At 39.8% G+C, this 25,257-nt stretch overlaps 1 protein-coding gene across 3 annotated transcripts in view; it reads left to right on the top strand.

Annotated features, from left to right (window-relative positions):
- GULP1 (GULP PTB domain containing engulfment adaptor 1) overlaps positions 1-25,257 on the top strand; it is a 118,366-nt gene that overhangs the window by 29,662 nt on the left and 63,447 nt on the right. For all 3 annotated transcript variants that reach the window (XM_063318084.1, XM_063318085.1, XM_063318083.1), the window contains one exon: positions 22,269-22,330. In XM_063318084.1, coding sequence (XP_063174154.1) covers positions 22,280-22,330 — 51 coding nt within the window. In that variant the 5' untranslated portion in view covers positions 22,269-22,279. The remainder of the gene's footprint in view (positions 1-22,268; positions 22,331-25,257) is intronic.

Genomic DNA, 25,257 nt, shown 5'->3' with positions numbered 1-25,257 from the left:
GACTTCCTTCATGTCTTACAAGGAGAAAGATTCAATCCAAAAGCTAAGTCCTCATACTATGCTTTCTTAATGACAGACTCATCTCTGTGATCAAATCTTCTATGCCATTTTGCAGGAATATTATTATGCATGCATCCTGCTACTCTTCTTATTCTAGCTTGCATAAGTTCCAGAACATTCACTGTGCTTTCCTTTTAACATGACTTGATAGTCCTTTATAACAATGCAAAGTGAGAGCCAGTTTGGTCTAGCGGTTAAGGTTCTGGACTAGAAACCAGGAGTCTGTGAGTTCTAGTCCTGCCTTAGGCATGAAAGCTGGCTGGGTGACCTTGGGCCAGTCACTCTCTCTCAGCCCAACTTGGTGCAATGTAGACTAGCCTCCTCGTGGTGCACCCCGGGCAATGTGACTTGCCACGCCTAAATAGGCCACACATCTGGCTGTTGGACCTCACAAGGATTTCCCAGCATGAAAAGTAGCACGAACACTGAACTGCTATGCCATACGATTTAAAAACAAACAAAACAATGCAAAGTCTATTCTTAAGTACTGGAAACAATACTATACTGTGAGTACTTAGCATGGACAGTCCCAGCCCTTTGGTTATTCTAGTTTTAACCTCTTTATGTACATAAAAGCAGCAGAATAGAGATGGAAAGTAGGGCACCAGGTGATTCTGCCTCTATTTTGCTTCATTAAAGAAACAATTTGGTGGACAGGATGTTGCATCCAACAGTGAACAGGCAGAAACAACTGGAAAGAGGTGGTCTTGTAGGCCCTAAGCCATGATGCCTAAACTAATGCCTGAAGAGAGTACGTGGAAAAGCGTAAGTATTGTGGACTGAGTAGAAGTCCCTCATTCAAAGAGGGACTTTTGCTGATAAAACAGGAGTTTCTGCTCCACAATTCCCAACTGTGAAAATAGTGAATATGAGCAGAAATTACCTATAGATTTTCATGCTCAGTCTGAAACATTAAGAGTGGGGATGGGATATGTGTTCCCATTCATAAATAAAATGTGAATGATTCTACATTGATTTATAGAGGAACTGTTAAAGGAAATGTGTTTTCACTCTGGGTTCAGACTCAGCTTTGGGACTTCCTGTGGGAAAGAGATACAGGGAGTGTAGCTCTATTCGCTCTACATGATCTCTCAAGTAGCTTTTGACAAGAGTGGTGACAGTTAGTGGACTTCCTGGACTGTTTCTTGACTTATGGATAAAGGGCACTGTGTTGTAGTGGTTCTTGCAGGGATGATATTGGAAAATATTATTGGGTGTCGGTGCCTCTACACCATGGCAGATATTTCATCCTCAAGGCTATTTAACACTTATAGAAACCACTGGGGGCAGTTATCAGGGAATTTGGAGCTAGCTGTAATCAACCTGCAGATAACACTCAGCTCTGCTCCATAACTTCTGATTCAGAGAGGTTCTGCATGTCCTGAACTAGTGTCTGGATGCAGTAATGGGAAGGATGACGGCCAATAAACTGAAGCAATACCAACAGGATGGGAACCGTGTGGCTGGATGTTTTCTGGGTTCAGGAATTGGGGAGTTTACTTGTTCTAAATGAGTAGCATTCCTGCAAAATTAACAGATATGTTTTAGAGTGCTCCTAGAATTACCACTCTCATGGGGTTCCAAATGGGGTTGTAATGTGATTACAAGTACCTATAGCCAGCTACATTTGTTATTCCAACTGTAACTTTTCCTGGACTGCAACCTTTCCTGGTCGGTAACCTCACTTTTAGAGGACTTCAACATGCTCTGTGTTGAGCTACCCCTAAAACTGATCTGGAAGGTGCAGCTGATACGGAATGTGGCAGGCTGTTGAAGGGGAACCTGGCCACGCACATGCTGTATCTATGTTGAAGCAATTGCTCTGGTTCCCCATCAGGTACTCTGCCAATTCAAGAGTTTGGTTATGACATATAAAACCCTAAACAACTTGAGACTTGGATACTTGTCCAATTGCCTTTTTGCATTTAGATCTTGTTGGTCACTGATATCATCAGGGAAGATCCTGCATCTTCTTATGGAGAGCTGCTGAATGCCATCTTGTCGGCTTTCTCTATGGTGGCGAGCCTTCCTGATGATGGCACTGGCACTGGAATGTTCTCTCTCCTAAACCATATTGAAGTGTGTTTGGGGGAAGGGAAGACCGTTTTTATCCATGCCTTCCTGATAATTCAGTTATGGGAACGAGGTACCAAAAGGCATTGTGTAGCACTCTGTTTAAAAAGAAAGCCCCAAATACTGTTTGACCTTGTTGGAGAAGAAGAGTTGAAGGAGATGGTACACAATTGTACTGACCATTTAAAAAAAATGTATTCATGATAGATGAATCCAAATACTAGGTAATCTTATACATGAAGTATAATTAAAGTTGTTGGCAACATTTTGAACTTATTCTTCTCTGACTCCCTCTTGCCCATCCTCTACCTTGCCAATTTTTTCATCTGTGGAAAGACGAAGACAAGGAATCTTGAATCTAGTTGACTTTCAGAGGCAAGACAATAGTGGGGTTCATATATCATGTTAAGCTATAATATGGTTTCTTTGTTTCTCCCATATTGTTCTGGGTCAACCAGCTGTTGTGATTTAGTATTATATGCAAATCACTGTGGCTCATTCCACCAACTATAGTTAAAAAGTCCTGGCTTGGCATTATGTGTGAACTCAGCCACTGTTTTGCTGCATGAAATATTTTTGGAAGGTTTAGGGATATTTGGAGTAAATCCAGTATTGCCATGGAAAATCCACAGATCTTTTGAAACAGAGGGAGTTCAAGATTCAGGATTTGGCTGAATCTGATGTACATTGTGATGATGTGCTATGGATGCTAATGCACCTTCTTTTGCCTTGTGACCTTTTTCTTCTTGTAATCTTCTCTTGGTCTCTGACTTGTTTGTCTGACTTTCCCTGTCAGCTTTAATCTCATAGACTTTCCAAGCAAGGATATCATTATTTCAGTGTGATGCTAAGTTATCTGAGAGATCACTGGGGTACAGCCCTCCTCTCCTCTCCTCTCCTCTCCTCTCCTCTCCTCTCCTTTGTTTCTAAGCTGTTCAATCCTGAAGACTTTGTGTAGCTACTGAAGGCTCTGCCTGATCCAGAGATTCTGAAATCTCAAAATTTATATGTTTCATAGGTATGATAAACATCTAACAAGCTTAACAATGTCAGCTATGATAAATATATAGTTTTATAATATGCTTCACATTCCACATAGAAGGTAATTTACATGACTAATCATATGAGTAAAGAAAAGAAATTTATTTGGATCTCATAAGTAGGTATTTTTATGTATGAATTTGTCCATCACCCCATATTTAATTTTGCCAATGCAAGCTTTTGAGTCTTTGAGAGTTTGTTACACTTGCAGACTTCTTTAAAAGTCTGACTGTAGCACTAAATACACCAGATGAGCAAGGACTCCAATATGCAGTTGCCAATACCTAAATTAACAGCATTTTGTCATTTTAATAAGCTGCCACATAAATCCATTTACAAAAGCTAGCCTTCTGTAAAGGAAGCAGATATCTGCACAAGGAAGATAAGGCTTTTAGAGTCTTGGCAAAAGAATGAGAATGGGTCTCTCTAGAGTAAATGTATTGCTGGGAATACTCACTGAAAGTACTTCCTTGCAAATTATTTTTAATTGGTGAAGTTGCCCATGCATACATTGAGTCCCTACTTTTATAAAATGCATCAAGTTATAGTTCTTTGTTGATACCACCATTAAAATACTTGTTATGAAAAATGCTGTGGCTACAGTCTGCTTCAGTGCTTTAAGACTATTTGTAAGTAAACCAGGAAAAAAAAAAGGAATAATAAACCGTTTGGGGAATTTGATGTTCTTGAAGAGATTTTCACTAAGCCTTAGGATAACCATTAGGAAGTTGAATGTTTTCTTCCACTTTTTGCAAAAGCAATTGTTCAATTGTATTTTTTATTCAGTCTATAATTAATCATTTTTAAAAGAAAAATATAGAAAACAAACAAGCAAAGGGAAAAAATGATCAGAGATATAATATCGGTAAGTGGAGAAAGAAGTTACAGAGGTTATACAATTAATGCTCAATATATTGTTGACAGAAAATTAACCATTAAACACCAGAATACATAGAGATCTTTTTGAATCTCTGAGCTGAGTGCCAAAGTCTCCACTATTTTGTATTTTGGTACAATACCGAAACAAAAAAGGTAGAAAGAAGAAAAACTACTAAAAACATTACAGATAAATATTTAGTCTCTAACTTCCCCTCTGTTGTACTCTGACTGATATATAGGTAGTCCTCGCTTAATGACTGCCCTATTTAATGACCATTCTAAGTTATGATGGCATTCTAAGTAACATTATGACCGGTCCTTGCACTTAGGACAATTGCAGCATCTGCACAGTCACATGATCGAGATTTGTGCACTTCACAGCCAGCTTCCAACAACTAATGTCAATGGAGAAGCCGGCAGTAAAATTGTAAGTCATGTCTCACTTAATGACCTCAGCAGAAGTGAGGTTGTAAGCCCACCGCAGTCACATAATGGCAAACTGACATTTTGCGGACAGTAGGAAACATTATGGCTGAAAAGGCAACTGGATGCTGGATCTGGACTGCTCAAAATTCTCTCCAGAGCAAGGAGAGAATTTGATTTTGAGATTACCCATATGTACTCCAGACAGCTGTTTTTTGTGTGTGTGAGTGTGTGAGTAGATGGCAGAAACTGACATTTTTACAGACTCTTACAAACAGCTGGGAGTCATGGGATTCCACTGAGCTCAGAGCCATTAATGTAGCCTTTTATGGACTCAAGGTTCAACCAAACCTCATCTTTTTAATCACTTTGGAGTTTACTTTTTTTTTTTAACTGCTTCTTAAAGATCGAAAACCTTCAGACCTGCAAGTCTGGTTGTATTCCCTGGGTGAGTTTTCCTTCAATCCATTAAGAAAGAAAATTATGAGTTTAAAGTTTTGTAAGGGACTTCCTGTGGGGAACATGGCTGACTGAACAGCCTTGTCTGAGAGCTCTGCAGACAGATCTGACAATGTGGGGGTTTTTCAGGCTCAGGCTTTTACCTGAACCCCAGAGCTTTTTCATGAGTCAAGAAAAAGCTCAGAATTATCCCATTTTGTCCTCCAAAACGTTGTCTTGCAGCCTGAGAATTGCAAACAGCAAAGACCTGGTAAGAGACGATGGGAGGCTGGGGAAGCCATCATGTCCAGCCCACGTTTGTAGCCTTAACGGACATTAGGTCGAGCCCCCCCACTTCTAAATCACCCAATTTATATTTTTAAGTTTTCTTACCCCAAGAGAGGCTTTCTACAACAAGAAAAAGTGGATTCTCTTGGTGCCTATCGTTATTTCTGGATTAACTTTAAAAAACCTTTTGTTTAGTCTTTGGCTTATTTCCTGTTTTTTTTAAGGTGGACTGAGAATAATTTATCATCTCCCCGTTACTATTTTTGTATTTAATTTGAAGGACTTAACTTTTTCCTACACATTGCATTTGCTGTTTTGACTTTTCATTTTTCTGTTCACTCTCTGTAGTTGTTGGCTAGTACATTTTTTCTTTGGTAATTTCATTTAATAACCTCGCAAGCCTTTCATTAACTCATTAGCTTCGATCTGCATTAAGTATCTAGAGGGCACCATAATCTACTGCCTATAGCATGGATGATCTTAAGGAAATCTTTGCAGAGCTTCATTCTGGGCTTTGTTCTGATTTCAAAGAGATTTTCTATGTCTCTCACCAAGTCAATATGCAAGGTATTTGGAATATTGTAGGAAATATTAGTGCTAAAATGTGTCAACTGGCTGAAGAAGTTCTGCACAGGGATGACCAAGTTAATCGAGAGGGGGATTTTTCTCCTGACAGGGAGAATGGCCTCTTTGAAGAAATGGCGACCAACATACTTTGGTGAAGAAGGAGTTAAAGTTTAACTTGCAAGATACTGTCCAAGCTGCTTTCCTGAAGGATTATTTTGAGAAGGAAGCTATGTTGGGTGGGAGGTTTTCTACTGAGAAATTTGATTTTTTTTTAAGGGCAGAAGTTGGATTTTTTAATTTTAATTTTATTATGAAAAATGCTTTAGGTGTAAGATGGAGACAAGTAAATGCTCTGGTATATTTTGATGTAGGATAAGAAATTAAGAATATGTATTTGGACTGATATTAAGGCTTGTATGATTCCATTTTTCTTTAATGATTTAAAGTTTGCTTGATTTTTTAAGATTTATAAGGTATAAGAATAAGTGTTTGGTTTTAGGTTTCATAGTGTTAAGATTGCTACAGCACTATTAAGTATAAAAGTAGATAATTTAAATATTTTCATAATTTGATTTTTATTATAGTGGCCATAAATATATAGAACAGTGGTAGGAAGGAAATATTTAAATAATGGGTTCCTTTTGGGGGGGAAGTTGATTTAGAAGTTTATATTTTTGTTTATTTTTCTTAATATATAAGGGGAAAGAGCAATTGTCTTTAGTGATTTTTATAATGTGTTTATGGAATGATTTATAGAAATAATATTATTTTGGTTAGATCTAGAGTAAGAGATTAATTATGGAAATTGCTGCATATTCTTTCTGAAAGTCAGAAGACATCTTGTAATTTCTTTAAAAAACTTTTTTTTTCATTTTCTGTTTTTTGTAGTTTTTTTTTTTTTTGCTTTTTTGTAGTTTTTAATCTTTGCTTTAAACAATAAAATTCTTATAGAAAAGTTTTCTAAGAATTTTTGGAATCACTGGTGATTACAGTGTTGATTTTAGAAAGTTTTAAATGGATGAAGAGTTCATATGGATTTGAATTAAAGAAAGACTTTGAAGTTAATTAAAAGGATCCGTTCTCGTGGGGAAAAAAATTGTTCGTTCGTTTGTTTATACATTGAAACCAATAAGACAACTTTGAAGGTTGGACATTAGAGAGCAACTGATGGCTACCTTAAAATAAATGTTTGATGAATAGGTGCAGGAAGTTTTTGACTTATTTAACTTTATAGTAGAATCAGAAGGTGTTATTAAAGAGGAACAAGCCCCATTGAATAAAACTGAAATTGACTTACAGGTGGATTTAAAAATTGCAGCTTACCAGAAAGAGATGGAAATAATGGATTAACAAATGAAATTGGCTGATTTAAAATTTTAAGAAGATATACAAATAATAAATAAGAGCAATATGGATTTTTTTTTATATGGATTCACAAAAGGGATTTGCTGGAGTTGCCACACTAGAATTACAAAAGGGTCCTGACAAAGATGACAAGAACTTTGAGAGAAGAGACAAAGGGAGTATGAGAAAGCAGATGTTAGAACTTTCTTCATGGAATTTAAAGATTGTTGGGAGAAAGAAGAAAGAATACAAAATTGGATAAAACAATGGGTTGCTATTTCTGGTGATGTTTAATGGTTTTTTGATTGGGACTGGATGATGATGGTTATTTTTGGTAATGTTTATTTATTTTTTACTGGGATTGGACTTTGACTATTTGAAGAGAAGAAATGGGGGGAATTTGTTTAAATAGAAATGGAGATATGCTGTACATATAGAGGTAATCCTCAACTTACAGCCACAATTGGGACTGGAACTTCCATTGCTAAGTGAGGCGGTCATTAGGTGAGTCATGCCTGATTTTACAAACTTTTTTGCTACGGTCATCAAGTGAATCACTGTAGGTGTTAAGTGAATCACATGGTCATTAAGTGAATCTGGCATCCCCCGTTGACTTGCTTGTCAGAAGCCAGCTGAGAAGGTCGCAAATGGCGATCATGTAACCCCAGGATGCTACAACTGTCGTAAATACATGCAGTTTCCAAGTACCTGAATTTTGATCACATGACCACAGGGATGCTGTGACAGTCATAAGTGTGAGGACCAGTCATAAGTCACTGTTTTCAGTGCCATCATAACTTCGAGTGGCTGCTAAATGAATGGTCGTAAGTCGAGGACTAACTGTAAAAGGAAGGATTCAAATTGGGTGTAATAGATATACAGTAGTTTGTAATGCTTATGTTCTTAATTTCTTACTGGACTTTTTCTGATTAATATGGAGAGATGAGGATTTAGAGATGGGCTTATAGAGAATGGGATGAGGTTTAGAATGAACAAGTGTTTGGTTGTATTTTAAGAGATAGTGATAAGTTGTTAATGTTTATTATACTTGCTGGGGATGAAGGAGGAAGTTTCTTCTTCTATCTTTTCTTCCCTTTTTTCTTTCTTTTTTTCTTTTTCTGCACGTTTTAATTTTTTAATTTTTTCTTCATTTTTTAAAAATGTATTTCTGTATATGTAGTTGTATTAGTTTGACTGCGTAACTAAATCTTCAATAAAATTACTGGAAAAAAAGAACCACTGAACTACTTTTAAACTGTGTCTGTGTGGGGCCAATTTTATGCATTAGATTCTTATTATAAGTTATATTCTTTTATAAACCTCTGTTAAAAATTTAGTACCTTTTATTTATGCCATTGGAATCCCTGCTAAAATTAGCAGTTATTTATTTGATTTTTTAGTCCTGCCTTTTTTACTCTATAAGTAACTCCAGTCGGTGAACATACCTAATGCTCCTTCCTCCTCCTATTTTCCCCACAACAACAACCCTATGAGGTGGGTTGGGCTGAGAGAGAGGGACTGGCCCAAGGTCACCCAGCCGGATACTCTTAAGGAAGCATAGATAAACTTCTTCTTTTTTTTTTTTGCAAATAAACTGTAAGATTTTGCTTCCTTTATATTATTATTATTATTTTTATTATTATTATTCCTTTATAATATGAGACAGGGCATATTTGTATTAGGACTGTGCAAATATTGGAGAATTAGGCACAGTTCATGCATACACATGCAAGAGTTTCTCATACATTTACATATATGCATATGAAATATTATACAGTAGTATCAATAAAAATAGCACACTTCACTATAATTGTCTATACATAATCTGTATTTGTGTGCAACTCATTCGTAAGTTGCACATAACGTGAGATCTTTAATCCACTTCTATCTTTCCATTGTTTGAGGACAAATCTCTTAGATCTAAGAGTGGCATTGTTCGGCTGACAATTTCCATATACAGGATAATAGTTCAAAAGAATGTGGACATCCAAAAATAGTAAACCTTGTCTCAAAGTTAATTTAATAAAAGTAATGACTCCTTCTCAGAATATAACAGTTTTAAGACATGACAAAAAGACGTTTAATGAAGCATTATTTTCATTTCATCTCCAGCAACACAGTGATTTATGAATTTTTATCCAAAATAATGAAGTCCAGTGTCCAAAATACATTATATTGTTGTTGTTGAATGAGCCATAGGCTAAGATCTGTTGAAATTTTTGATATAGAAGTTAAGATATTTTTCTGTTGTTCAGACAAAATGCAGATCTACAATTGTTTGTTCCATTCAGTCTTCAAAAATTTGTATATCAAGTTAATTTCTCAATAAATGTTATTTATCAAGAGTTGTGGGCTTTCTTGTCTAAAGATTTAGTGATCACTAAATCACAAGATTTAGTGTTTCTGAAACTAATAACATTGCTTTTCTAAATTCAGATGTCAGTATACTGTATGTTGTGGTGGTCAGTACAATACTGCCAGTAGGCAGCAACAGACAAATGATATTTATCTTTTAACATAGGAAATGATAAAACACATTTAGATCTGGATTTAGATCTGAGACAAAAAAAAAAATCGAAGTGCAATTTTCCAGATATAGCGTACCACAATTTTTGAACTAGTATAGTAATCTTAGGAGATAATCTATTATACTTCACCAGAAATCATCCTATGAAATAAAGGTGTTGTGTGAATATCCAAAAGAACCCAAGAAGGAGAGAGTACACTAAATGAAGAACTCAAAAATTTGGTAATAGTAAAAAAGTATGTATAATGGTATATTTTCAAGAGTCAGGAAAGCACCCCCCCACACACACACACTTAAGAAATAACACATCACAAACTACCTTAACAGTTTGATTCATTGATCAAACAATGAAGCTCATCTGTATAAAGCAAAGTAGGCTATCAAAACTAAACAACCAAATCTCTAAATTCAAGTTGATTTGAATCTCTTTGACAACTTGTATTTAAGCAAAATTTTAAAACTCAGAATAATAATAATACTAAAAGAAAGATTGGATTACACTCATAAATGTTTCATTTGCATGTCCTGATTGCCTTGGCTCTGGTAACTCCTGGAGATAATGTATTATTTATTTATTTCATTCATTCATTCATTCATTCATTCATTCAATTTATGCGGCCGCCCATCTCAAGCATATGACTCTGGGTGGCTAACCAGGAATAAATGAATAAATAAAGTAGGAGGCCAATTATTTAGACTTGGCTCTGTAAGATGCAGTCATCCATCACTGAGACTGACCACTAAACTTCCTGACATTACATTTCTAGAGAGAAGATTTTACAAAGTACAATTGTGCCACGGAAGAAGATTTAGTGCTAGAATAGGAATGTATTCCATTGGAAAACAAGACAAGATCTAACCCACAAACAGCAAATCCCCTCTTTATTAAGGGCAGACAGTGTCATCTCATGGTCTTTTTTGACTTTAATGTTAAATGTTCACATAACTTGTCAATTCATGTTTAAAGAATTTATTCATGAAAATGCTTGAATGATATAATGCAGCCATTAATTACTTAAGTACTGAAGTATAGGCTTAATTTTCTGTCTTTGAAAGATTTATCTTAAAATGGAGATTTATATATACTTGGATTATGTCTGTGTAGCTTAACATGGCATCAAAATGCCTGTTTAACTGCTATTGAAATTGCCTTTCTTGTTTGTGTGCTGAGTTCTCTGTCAATTTGAAATTTCATGGAGAGCTGGAATGCAGTCTCAGTGGTAAAAGCTCTCATAATGTTAATTTCCAGAGGTGATTCTATTTTCAAAAGCTGCATCACACAGTAAACAAATAAACAGTGAACCTTGAAACCCTGTTAAAACTAATTTTAAGACAAATAGATAATGGAGCCCTATTGTCTAACTTTCATTTAAATCCATTCATCTATTACTTTGATTATACCTGCTGTAGAATTCCTTTGCATAATCTTTAGTTAAACATCTTAAGGTAACAGCATTACTCATGGTGATGGATTTCTTCATAATAATTATTCTGATAATTTGACAATAAATTATCGTAAGCTCTAGCCATAGCTGTATGTTCCCATTTTGTTATCTTGATATCATCTGTACAGGACTGCTGTAAATATTATTTATTTTATTAAATATATGTCTATCCTGCCACATACAAAAAACTCTCAGCAGCTTACACAGAATAAATAGAATCTAAAACATCCATGGTACAATCTTGAAAAGCTCAATAGTCTCTAGAGTTGTTAGAACAGGAACATGGAGAATATAAGATGAAATCAAGAGGGCAACTGGCTACAGAGGGATTTAGTTTTCAGTGGTTTCCGTATGCACAGCTAAGAGAAAGATTTAAGGCAGGTAATAGGACATTTGGAACTGAGCAGAAGAAGACAGAATTTGAAGCTGAACTATGTGCAAATGATGAACAATTTATTGCTAAAATGTGTAAAATTTTATTGAAATTTGAAACAGAAGAAGTACAAGTGAAAGACCGTATGATAAAATGGGCTAAGAACTTTGGACACAATATACAGTATTGATGGAACAGTGGGAAAATATGTGGTTAAAAGGATTGAAAGGTCACCAGAGAAATTGTCTAGAATGTATAAAAGCACTTCAAATTTATGCTGGAAGTATGGACAACGTGAGGAGCTTACTGCCCATCTCCCTCACTCGGGGGACCCTGGGTGGTTCACAATAAAACAGTATAAAATACAGTAAAATCAGAATAATATCAATACATATACATATAAAATATAATAAAATCCAAGTGATGGCAGATCTAATTCCACCCAAAGGGGACCAGAACCAGTTCCGGCAGGACTAGGGAACCAACCAGCCCCAAGAATAGTTCTTCCTCTCCCCACTCCAGGCGTGGTGAGAAAACCAGGTCTTCAGCCATTTCCTGAAGTCCAGAAGAGAGGAGGCCAACCTCACTTCTGGGGGAAGGATGTTCCAAAGGGTGGGAGCTGCTGCAGAGAAGGCCCACCTCCTGGACCCCACCAGATGGAATTCTCTTGCAGACGGGGTCCATAAAATGCCCTCTCTGCAGGACCGGGTGGGACGGGTTGATGTAACGGGGATGAGACGGTCCCTTCGGTAACCTGGACCCGTGCCATGTAGGGCTTTAAAGGTGATAACCAACACCTTGAATTGGACCCAGAAGCAAACTGGCACCCAATGCAGCTCACGGAGCAAAGGAATAATATGTGCTGATCTTGAGGCACCAAAAACTGCCCACGCGGCTGCATTTTGGACCAGCTGTAGCTTCCGGATACTCTTCAAGGGTAGCCCCATGTAGAGCTCATTACAGTAGTCTATATGGGAGATGACCAGGGCATGAGTGCCCGTTCAAAGGGACTCTCACTCCAGGATGGGGTGTAACTGGTGCACAATACGAAGTTGCCCAAAGGCCCTCCTGGCCATGACTGCCACCTGCTCTTCGAGCAGGAGTCGTGAGTCCAGGAGGACCCCCAAGTTATGCACTGGGTCTGTCTGGGGCAGTGCAACCCCATCCAGAACTAAAGATGGAAAATTCCTAGGAGCTGAGGGGCCATTAACTCACAGCCACTCCGTCTTACCAAGGTTCAGCAGAAGTCTGTTGTTCCCCTTCCAGACCCCCACAACCCCCAGGCACTGAGAGAGGGCAGTCACAGCATCACTTCCTTCCCCCAGGATGGAGATATATAGTTGAGCATCATCAGCATATTGATGATACCTCATCCCATAGAGACGGATGAACTCACCCAGAGGTTTCATGTAGATGTTAAAAAGGAGAGGGGAGTGTACTGATCCCTGCAGCACCCCACAAAGAAGGGGCCATGTGCCCGATCTCTCCTCCCCTATTAACACCGACTGGGAGTGGCCCTGGAGGAAGGAGGTGAACCAGTGCAACACTACGCCGCTCACCCCCAACTCCCTGAGCCGCCCCAAAAGGATACCATGGTTGATGGTATCGAAAGCCGCTGAGAGGTCAAGGGGACCAAGGATGGATGCACTCCATCCATCCTGCTCCCGCCAGAGATCATCCATCCATTTATATATGATTACTGCTGCAAGACTATTATATGCGCAAAAATAGAAAAAACACTGAAATACCCACAACAGAAGAATGGTTGGTGAAGATGACAGAACTAGCAGAGATGGCAAACTTAACTTGTTTGATTAGAGAAAGATCAATAACTACATTTATCAGTGCCTGGAAACCCCTTGTGGACTCATTGCTGAAAAAAGAGGAAAATGAACTTGTGATTTATGGGTTTGAAGATTAGAAATGGTAGTTTATGAAAAGAAGGAAATGATGATGTAACTTTAGAGAGAAGGGGCAAAATATAAATGCATTTATAACCACTGTCAGAAAGATCGGAAGCCGCTTCTTTATAATAATTTCTATCTCTATCTCTATTTTCTTACTTATTCACTATTTATTTTCTTTGTTTCTTTTCTAACATTTGTATTTTTATTTGTATTTTTATCTTGTTAGAAATTTCTTCAATAAAATCAAATAGGCTGTGAAAATGCTTTCCTCACTTTGGAATTCCAGTCTTCAAAAATTAGTGAAGTTTATACATTATATAAAATGGCCTTTAAACTCCAGATGTTTTACTTCCTTATGAAAGGAATTAGGAAGTGAACATGAATAGTTCTTATTACACTGTAAGATTTAACAGCTGTCATAGTAGGCATTTTGAAAAGACTAAAAATAACTAATATTTTAAAGATTATGAAAAAGACAAAGCAGCAATGTAAAAAGTAACATTAACTGAAATGAATATTTCCTCTAATAGACAGCAGTAAATATAGATTAAGAACCTGTTGTCACAAAAATGAAGAAATACTACAATTGAATTCATCAGGAATGGACTCATTAATTGGATTTTCCTGTGATTCTGCCTTAAATGAACATTTTGACAAACTGTTTTTGATTAGTTTTTGGTTGAGTTATAGAAATTAGAATTCTCATTTATCTGAACAAGCTGTCAAATTCCTAATGCTTGTCATGAGAACATATTTCTTGACTTCAAAAAACAGTATAGAAATAGATTGAACAGTAAGCTGGATTTGAGGATAAAGCTTTCTTCTTCATCCTGTCATAAAGCTATTATGTGATGCAAAACAGCATCACCCTTCCCATTACTTCCCTTCTTATTTAATTGTTATAAAGAGCATCCATAATAAGTGTCTCATAAATTATAACTTTAAATAAAATGTGAGTTTTTTCACTTTTTTTTCATTTAAAAAAACCCAGTCCCCAGTTATTTATACTTTGAGAAACTCTGTCAAAAAGAAATTAACATCATAGCCAGACTGCAAATTGGCTACTTTTTTTCAATTAAGACAAATCAGTTACAGGACTTCCAAGGAAGAAATTGTGGACTGAAGACAGCTCAGTGAAAAGTGGAGCTGGATGACCATGGCAGAATGAAGAGCCAGTGAGTAGACCAGCTCTTCAGTACTTTCTCTCCAGACAAGGAGAGGACTTGAGATCATTCACAAGTACATATTGAAGGATATTTTTGAACAATGGACCCAGAAGTTAATTTTAAGAGTGTCTGTCTCTATAGATAGACTGTGTTTAAATGATGTTATAGAAGAGGAACAAGTTTTACCTGACAAGATTGAGACTGTTTTGGAAGTGGATTCAAAAATGATAGGCTACAAGAATGACATGGAAAAAGATGCTACACTGGACATACAAAAGAAAACAGCTGATGTCTTTATAATTAAAAGGGATATACAAATAACAAACCAAGAGAGTGACCTGGATAATTTTCCTATATTGGATTTACAAAAGAGGTTTGTTACAGCTTTGAAGGATTTTGTGAGAAAGGACAAAGAAAAAATAAAAAGAAAACAAGCTCTATGACATTATTTGAAGGGACTAAAGATCAGGATTGTTAGAAGTAAAAGGAAAGAATATAAAATTGGTTTATTGGATCAAGGTTAAAATAGACATGTTGTTATCTCTGATAACCCTTAATGGACTTTTGCTTTCATCAGGACTGAAATGACGAGGTTTTATGTCATGTTCATCGTTTCAATGTGTTTGTACATCGTAACGGTTCACATGCCAGAGCGCTGACTCACTGGGAGGCAGCTGCTGGGAGGCAGCTGCTGATAAACCTTGCACCGAAAGCTATATCTCTTTGTGCAAAGCAGGAATGTGTTTGGGTTATCTTTTCCTGTCAAGGTCTTTTTGCCTGTTGATCAGCAGAACTTGTTAGGAGCACCTGGAAATGTGAATTTGAGACGATTGAAGGGGGGGTGGGACTCTGCTGGTAACGGGGCTATTTAGTTTGATTTTAGGCGTGCTTTTCTTATTCCCAGCTTTCCTTGTGTTTGCACTCTATCCTTAATAAAATCTGAACTTAAACTTTGCATTTGAGTCTGAGTACTTTATTGGGAGAGGCATTCATTACATAAAGCTGAGATTAATTTTAAAATCCCTCGCTAGTCTCTACCAATAAATTTTCTTGCAAAAGAAGAAGTTAGCGATGGCAGAATCGAGACAGGAGTCCACAGGGTTCGGAGAGGCGACCAGACAGCTCCTCGAGTCAGCATTCCCAAGCCGGGACCCGAGCCCCCTCCCATCCCACCTCACACACTACCCGAGAGATTCCAGCTCCAGCCCGGAGTTGGGATCGGTGGAGGGGGGGGAAATGGAACAGCCCGTAACAACTGGCTCCCCTCCTCCGGAGATGATGTGGGATACGATGGGGGACCCCAGGCCAGGGATGTCTCACACCTCTTGGAGACTCCGTTACCCCCTGACTCCTGAAGTGGAGTCTACAACAGTGGCGGCAGGACGACAGCCAGAGGCTCCGCAACTGGATGAAGCAATCACGCCCGAACGGATAAGGGTGATAGAGGTGAAAATAGAATCTATAGAATACATGCTGAGATGGATTTCGCTAGCAATGGGGGGCCAGATGAGAGGTGATGGGAGTCCAGGTGCCAATCAACCATCCAACATCCCCCTCCCCCGCTGCAGGTACCCAGGAGCCACGGACGGCTGCAGGACCCATCCTCGCCACAGCGGGGTCCAGCACCAGCATCAGGGGGGACGCCTGTTCATCCTGCGGCCAGGCCCATGCCAGCCAGAGGGGTCACTAAGGACTTTCCTGTTAAATTTGATGGTGACCCTACAAAGTTATCCTTCTTCCTCACCAATGCCGCAAGCTACATGGAGCAATTCGAACATTGCTTTACGTTGGAAAAGGCTAAAATCACGGCAATAGCCACGAAGCTGAAGGGCAGGGCAGCCGACTGGTATGTACAGTTAACTGAGGCAAAAGCCCCTGCACTTGGCTCTTTTGACAATTTTTTGACCACCTTAAGGCGATATTTTGAGGATCCCTTGCTAAGGCTAGAGCCAAGGAGGCTCTGAAAGAGCTCATTCAGGGCCAAACGTCAGTTGCTGACTATGCCCTAGAATACAAAGTCCTGGCCAGAAAGGTACCTGAGTGGTCTGAAGTGACTTTAGTAGACAGATTTAAAGATGGGCTCAACCGAGAGGTTCTGAAGTGGGCGCTGGGCAGAGATGATCCGGACTCACTACATGATTGGATCTGTCTTGCCGGTAAGGCTGAACATGCCCAGCGTACCTACATGCAGGCCAGATGACACGACAAACCTCCCTCCGTAGGGAAGGGACCACGACAGGGAGCCGCAGCAGCGTGGGACGACGAAAAGTAACACAGATATGCCCGTGGGCAATGCATCAAATGCGGCAAAGCAGGTCACCAGGCTGCAGACTGCCAGAAGGGCAAGACTGCAGAATGCCCATCGAAGGTACCGCGGAAGACACCTAACCCCCCCCCCCCCCGTCGGCTGACTGGGGCCAAGGCTTCGGCAGCGGAGGAGGAGGATGTCTACCTCACAGGAGATGTGCTAACAGCCTCCGACCAACCGGTGGGAAACGACTTCCACCTGTCTTAAACAGCACCGCTGGGCAGGTGGTGGAGGATGGGCACGAGGACGACCTGGTGAGTGCTGACTGCCCCATTTTAGCTGTAAAGGTCAAGTTGGGCTCCCGTACCAGAACTGCAGAAGTCTGGGCTTTGATCGACTCGGGGTGCTCCAGATATCTGATCCACCCTGACCTGGTGGCCGCATTGGAGCTGCCTTGCTTTCCCCTCCAGCAGCCATTGGTTTTTACACAATTGGATGGATCTACAGTGGGAGGGGGGCCAGCCACCCAGTTCACTGGCCCAGTGGCAATGCATATGGGTAGCCACAGGGAAATTCTTAAATTTATTGTAGCACCAGTGGGAAACCTGCTGGTGGTCCTGGGAATTCCCTGGCTAGCTAAACGCAACCCATACATCAACTGGGCACACTGTACTGTTACGTTTGAGGACGGGTTTTACCAGGCTCCAGTGCCCAAAAAGTCCATGACTGTGGGGGTGGGACGGGCTGAAATTGTCGATCTCCAGCTGTCTGGTCTGTCCATGGACAGTCTGCCTGCCTGATACCAGGACTTTACTGATGTGTTCGGGGAGGTGGAGGCGGACCAATTTCACCCCCATCGCAAGACTGACTGTGTCATAGAACTGCTTCCAGACACTCAATTGCCCAAGCCAAAAATCTATGCAATGACCCAAAAGGAACTGGCCACGTTACACGACTTCATTGACAAGAACCTTGCAAGGGGTTTCATCGAACCGGCTAACTCGCCGGTTGGGGTCCCGTCCTTTTCCGTGAAAAGAAGGATGGCACCCTTAGACTTTGTATGGACTATCGCGGCTTGAATTTGGTCTCAATTTCCAACAAGTACCCTTTGCCTCTTATGAAGGACATGTTAGCCCATTTGTCAACCAGTAAAATCTTTTCCAAGCTAGACCTCCGCGAAGCGTACTTCCACATTCGCATTCGGGAGGGGGATGAATGGAAAATGGCTTTTAACTGTCCCTTGGGCTCTTTTCAATATAAAGTCCTCCCTTTCGATTTGGCAGGGGCCCCGGGTGTTTTCATGCAATTGATAAATGAAGTGTTACATGATCATTTGTTCAAGGGGGTTTTGGTCTACTTGGATGATGCTCTCATTTATACGGAGACTGAAAAAGAGCACGAACGGCTCTTAAAACAAGTATTGACCAAGCTCAGGAAGGCTAAACTGTATGCCAAACTCCCTAAATGTGAATTTCATAAAACTCAGCTGGATTATCTAGGGTACAGAGTCTCTGACAAAGGTATTGAGATGGATCCTGCAAAAGTTCGGGCCGTTCTCAGTTGGGAGCGCCCCCGAACCTGGCGGTAACTTCAAAGTTTTTTGGGGTCCGCCAACTTTTACCATAGTTTCGTCCAGGGGTTCGTGGAAATTGTGTTGCCCCTCACCGATTTATTGCGCACGAAGGGGCTTGGGGAGACACGCAAGGTGAAAAACCCAGGGGCGGTGCTCAACTGGTCTCCTGCCTGTCAAACTGCTTTTGATAAATTGAAAACCCTTTTTACCGCTGAGCCAATTTTGTCCCACCCCGACCCTGAACAACCCTTCGTTGTCCAGGTTGATGCCTCAGACTTTTCTATTGGGGCAATTTTGCTTCAAAAAGATTCTGGAGGGCTCTTGAAGCCTTGCGCTTATCTTTCCCGTAAGTTTTCTGAAACTGAGCATCGCTGGTATGTTTGGGAAAAGGGGCTTTTGCAGTAAAGGCTGCCTTGGAGGCTTGGTGCCACATTTTGGAGGGGGCTAAGTGCCTTTTCGAGGTTTGGACGGATCACAGAAACCTCGCGGCACTCCACACTCCCCGGCCTCTCAGCCCTAAGCAAATCCACTGGGCTCAATTTTTTAGCCGATTCGATTTCCAGCTCAAGTTTATCCCCAGGAAGAAGAACTTTTTGGCTGATGCTCTGTCTCGTCTACCCTAGGATTCTGGGCCGGTATCCGATGTAATCGACACCATGCTCACAGAGCCTCAGTTGGGTTTGGTCGCTGTCACTCGAAGCAGGACCCATGCACAGCCACCCTCCCCCTCAAGCCCTGGGCCACAACCGCCTCAAACTGGCAGCCCTTCTGGGCACAGGCAACCCCAGATGCCTGGTCGGTTGCGCGCTGATTTTGTCTCAGCTTTGAAATCTGATCCCTGTCTCTTAGCGAATAGGAACAAGATCTCTTTTGAGCAAGACCTAGCTTGGTTGGGGGACCGTTTGTACGTCCCTGACTCTCAGCAGGCTGCTGTGCTCTCCCATTCCCATGACAGTAAACTGGCTGGTCACTTTGGCTTTCTCAAGACCCTGCATTTGATTTGGCGGCAGTTTTGGTGGCCGACCCTGCGATGTGATGATAAAGACTATGTTGCTTCTTGTCCTGTTTGTGCCATGTCTAAACGACAACCAGGCAAACCTCAGGGTCTGCTGCAACTGGCTGCTAACCCCTCTTGCCCATGGGATGAGATTTCTATGGACTTCATTGTCAATTTGCCCCCGAGTCAAAGGAAGACTGTCATTTGGGTGGTTAAAGATTACTTCTCGAAGCAAGCCCATTTCATTCCCTGTGTGTTCGTTCCCTCTGCACAACAACTGGCACGGCTCTTCCTTGTGCCCGTCTACCGGCCCCACAGATGCCCCTCCCGTTTGGTGACCGACAGAGGTACACAATTTACTTCTAAGTTCTGGAAGGCTTTTTTGAAGCTAATTGGTACTGAACAAGCATTGTCCACCTCTTCGCATCCCCAGACTGACGAATCTACTGAGGTCCTTAATGCCGCCCTTGAGCAGTTTCTTAGGTCCTACATTAACTATCATCAGGACAACTGGGTGGACTTGGTGCCTTTCGCTGAGGTGGCATATAACAATGCTGTTCATCAAAGTACTGGCCAAACCCCTTTTCGGGTGGTTTCAGGACGGGACTTTGTTCCCATTCCCGAGTTTCCACAACCCCCCTCCCCTGCCGTGTCTGCCTGTGACTGGAGTGATCGGCTTTCTGATTCATGGTCGGTCATCAAGCAAGCTCTCAGTGATGCTCAGGCTTCCTACAAGCTCCATGCTGACAAGCACCGCGCCAGGCAGCGCGTTTTTCAGGTCAGGGACCTTGTGTATCTTTCCACCAAATTCATCAAATCTCCTCAACCGTCCAAGAAACTTGCTCCTAAGTTTATTGGTCCCTTTCCTATCACTGCCGTTATAAATCCTGTTACTGTTTGCTTGGATTTACCACATAATTTGAATCGTTTGCACCCTGTTTTTCATTGCAGTTTACTTAAGCCTGTTCATGACTCCACTCTCTGGCATCCACAACCTCCCCCTCCTGCTCCTGTCATGACTGATGGACAGCAGCACTTCGAGGTCAAGGAAATTCTGGACTCTCGCAAGCTTCGGGGCACCCTGCAGTATCTAGTTAACTGGAAACATTTCCCCCACCCCAAGTGGGTCCCTGCTTGGGATGTCGCTGCTCCTGATTTAGTGCACCGTTTTCATGTTAATTACCCTTCCAAGCCTTCTGCTTTGTTTTCTGGGGGAGGTGGTATGTCATGTTCATCGTTTCAATGTGGTTGTACATCGTAACGGTTCGCATGCCAGAGCGCTGATGTGCGTTCCTAGCTGGGAGGCAGCTGCTGATAAACCTTGCACCGAAAGCTATATCTCTTTGTGCTAAGCAGGAATGTGTTTGGGTTATCTTTTCCTGTCAAGGTCTTTTTGCCTGTTGATCAGCAGAACTCGTTAGGAGCACCTGGGAATGTGAATTTGAGACGATTGAAGGGGGGGCGGTTGGACTCTGCTGGTAATGGGGCTATTTAGTTTGATTTTAGGCGCGTTTTTCTTATTCTCAGCTTTCCTTGTATTTGCACTCTATCCTTAATAAAATCAGAACTTAAACTTTGCATTTGAGTCTGAGTACTTTATTGAGAGAGGCATTCATTACACTTTATGGATTTGTTTATACAGTAGATAAGGATGGGATTTGGGAAGACAAGACCTTTTGTTGTATTTTAAGACAAGATTTATCAAAATTGTTTATGCTTGTGATGAAGGGGGAAGTCATTTCTTTATATATTTCTTCCCTTTTTCTTTAGTATATTGTTTTTCTTTCTTTTCTATTGTTCTTTCTCTTTTCTCTTCTGCACCTATATTTTTATTCTTTTATTTTTTTTAGTTTGTATTAATTTTTATTGTAATTGTAATTTTTTAAAAAAATCACTAAAATCAGTTACAGTCAGCCATCATCAGCTATGCTATAAGTGATCTTTTTTTTAAAATTTTATTTATTATCAAACTTATATAGCCACTTAGCTCACAAACAAGGGACTCTGGGCAGTGTACAACAAGACTGTGTTTTTCTTTTCTTTTTTTTCCCCTTAGTTTTTATTTTGGGACAACCTCAGATTTAAAGAGGGGAGTGAAATATCTGCAGTGCTCACCTGCTAAATTTACTGCCAAAAAAAGACCTTTTTGACATATCTGTCAAGGTAGCTTATGTAAAAAAACCTTTTGCATGTTTACTCACAAGACGAAGCTATTTTGTTTAGAGATCTTAAAGTTGCACCATTAATAGTGTACATGCAATTATATCCACTAGCAGAGGGGAGATATATCCATATTAGAGAGAGATGCAAACCGCTGAACTATTTGTTACCTGAGTAAACGTATGCTAGTGGTTGGACACAACTAAATATCTTCTGTTGTTTGGAAATCTTCGTCCCTCTTGGTCATAAGAAGCCAGATAGCATTTTCCAGAATTCTGACTGAGCAGGGATAAGAGTTAGTCACTGAGGCTGGAGATACGGGGTAGGTAATAAGGGCAATCCTCACTTCCTTTTCATAATAACAAAGCCCTTGTTCTCCATTCTATCAGTTGGGCCCAAAGAGCATCAGTTGGATATAGGAAATGACAGGTTTGTTTATGTAGAAGCTGCAGGGCTTGGGGATGTGCCTTGTTTAACCAGCATTAGCTAACCTGTTCTTCTTTTAAATTAATACCAGTCATCTGAACGAGTATTTCAGGAGTTAGATATTGTGGTGCATACATGGAAACTGAAGACTGAATAGTCTGTGGAAATCTCTGGGAGCTTTCTGTGAGGGCAGGTGAGAAAATTATAGAGTATCTAACAGGTATTCTTTCAGTTTCATATATATGGATGCAGACACCTACCGTACGCATTTTCCTTGTCTGTCTGTGCTTAGTACGTAAGTCTTCATTATCTGTATTTTTTTTCCTTTCGCAGATAAAACGTGGATGCATACCCCTGAGGCTTTATCAAAGCACTATATTCCCTACAATGCAAAGGTGAGGTGTGTGTCTGCTTCCCTTGTTTCTATGAACCTGATGGCTAGCAATTGTCTAAATCAGATCGTTGTTGTTTTTGTTACTGAAGGCTCGGTTATTTCAGGGGTAATTTGTTGGGGTCATATGGTAAAAGAAGAGAAACAAAGTGCAGGTGAACCAGAACTGTTTCTTTTTTCTCTTCTTCTGGCATCTTCTTTCTTTTAAGCAATAAAAGAATATGGGAAACGTAAGATAGCTCTTACCAGAGTTTCTCATGATTGTCTAAATGGATTTTAATATTGCATTATTCTTCAACATGGGGTAGCAAATAATTTTGATTTAGTGGACCCCTGAGAGGGTCTTGAGGAACTCCCAGGGTTCCTAGGACAACACTTGAAGAAACACTGGTCTATATGACTGTGGTTTCTCTGGGTCATACCTTTCTTTATAAATCAAAGTTATATATGTATATATGTTAGTGGTATTGCCTTTGTTTCATCTTCTTTTTTTATGTTTGTCAATTGTTCTAATAATTCTTCTTCAAATTCTTTGTAATATTGAGCTATCAGTCCTCATGGATCTGGTGCTTTTCCCAATTTAATTTGGTTTATTACTTTTTTTGTTTCTTGGAAAATTATAGGTAGCATTTGCCTGTGTTGATCATTAAATTCTTTATTAGCTGACACTGCCAATTCTTTTATTATTTCTGATCTTGAATGTAACAATTTGATTGTTACAATTTAATTGCTACAATTAACAATTTGTATTTCCTTTTTCTAAGTTGGTAGGCTAATACTTTTTCTGGTTTATTTGCATATTCAAAGTTTTTCTGTTTAGCTAATTTTATTTTGTTCTTCTGTTTCTAATGGATTTAATTGCTGTTTATTTTCTTGCAATTTTTTAATCAATTGTTTATGTGGGTTGGTTTTGTGTTTTTGTTCTAATTCTCTTATTTTGACATCCTGTTGTTCTTTTCATTTATTCTATTTTCTTTTCTTGTTTTGCTAGTTTAATTAGAAGGCCCCTCATATGCTTTACTTGTTTCCCAGACAGTGGCATGGGAAATTCCTGGTGTCTTATTTGTATTGAATAAAAATTTCAATTCTTCTTTACATTTTTGTAAAACTGTGTCACTGAGTAATTGCCTTTCATTCACTTTTCATCTGAAGGGTAGTTTTTCATTGGAGCTCCATGTTATTAAAATTGGATTGTGATCTGTGTCTGTCCTTGGGAAAATTTATACTTCTTTAAAAGATGGTGTTAAGGTCTTAGGAGCCTAGCACATGTCTATTCTGGAGTGTGACTGATGTTTTGCTGAAAAAAAAAAGTAGAGTCTCTCTCTGTTGGATTTTGTAATATCCAAGTGCCCTCCATATATTGAAACAGCTTTTGCTGAAAATTCCCATCATTTTTTTGGTGTATTGATTTATCTAGATTCAAATCCATAACTCCATTCATATCTCCCAAAACAAGTATTTCCCCTTCTTCAAATCCTGTTAATTTTTGAAAAAAATCTATTATAAAATTGTTCTTTATTTTTGAAAGGTATATTTTTCCTGGACCTGTAAATCTGGAATAGGAAATCAGCAATTCAAGTTCAAGTGCTATTACGGTGGAAGCAGGGTAGGAGGGAGGATGTAGACAATTTTTCATTTTTAATTATATTTTTAAAGTTCAGATTTTGTGGGATTTGCTGAAAACAATCAGAAATAGTATTACAGCAAAATAAGCAACTATTTTACCATGGGTGGCTGGATCATGCACTGGGTGCAACACTTCTCTAGCTCCAAGAGAAGTTAAACTAGAACTTTTAGTTCATAAAACAGAGGAAGATATTTGATTTCATGTATAACATGCCTTTTCAAAATGACCAGTCCCTAAATTCACTATGTCTATTCAGGAGAGAAGAATAACTGATAAAGCACTGTACAATAATTAATTTCAGGATCATAGGAATCTCAGGTATAACTTCAGAAATATAGAAACACAGTGTCCAAATTAAATACAGAACTTTTGTTTATTCATTTAGTCGCTTCCGACTCTTTGTGACTTCATGGACCAGCCCACGCCAGAGCTTCCTGTCGGTCGTCAACACCCCCAGCTCCCCCAGGGATGAGTCCGTCACCTCTAGAATATCATCCATCCACCTTGCCCTTGGTCGGCCCCTCTTCCTTTTGCCTTCCACTCTCCCTAGCATCAGCATCTTCTCCAGGGTGTCCTGTCTTCTCATTATGTGGCCAAAGTATTTCAGTTTGGCCTTTAATATCATTCCCTCAAGTGAGCAGTCTGGCTTTATTTCCTGGAGGATGGACTGGTTTGATCTTCTTGCAGTCCAAGGCACTCTCAGAATTTTCCTCCAACACCTAGTTCAAAAGCATCTATCTTCCTTCTCTCAGCCTTCCTTATGGTCCAGCTCTTGCAGCCATATGTTACTACGGGGAACACCATTGCTTTAACTATGCAGACCTTTGTTGTCAGTGTGATGTCTCTGCTCTTAACTATTCTATTGAGATTTGTCATTGCTCTTCTCCCAAGGATTAAGCGTCTTCTGATTTCCTGAATGCAGTCAGCATCTGCAGTAATCTTCGCACCTAGAAATACAAAGTCTTTCACTGCTTCTACATTTTCTCCCTCTATTTCCCAGTTATCAATCAAGCTGGTTGCCATAATCTTGGTTTTTTTGAGGTTTAGCTGCAAGCCAGCTTTTGCACTTTCTTCTTTCACCTTCATCATAAGGCTCCTCAGTTCCTCTTCACTTTCAGCCATCAAAGTGGTATCATCTGCATATCTGAGATTGTTAATGTTTCTTCCAGAGATTTTAACCCCAGCCTTGGATTCCTCAAGCCCAGCATGTCGCATGATGTGTTCTGCATACAAGTTGAATAGGTAGGGTGAGAGTATACAACCCTGCCATACTCTTTTTCCAATCTTAAACCAGTCCGTTGTTC

Source organism: Candoia aspera, chromosome 1, assembly GCF_035149785.1.
Source record: "Candoia aspera isolate rCanAsp1 chromosome 1, rCanAsp1.hap2, whole genome shotgun sequence".
Classification (NCBI taxonomy): domain Eukaryota; kingdom Metazoa; phylum Chordata; class Lepidosauria; order Squamata; family Boidae; genus Candoia; species Candoia aspera.
The sequence above is the reverse complement of the archived record's forward strand: the minus strand, read 5'-3'. Positions and strand labels throughout refer to the sequence as shown.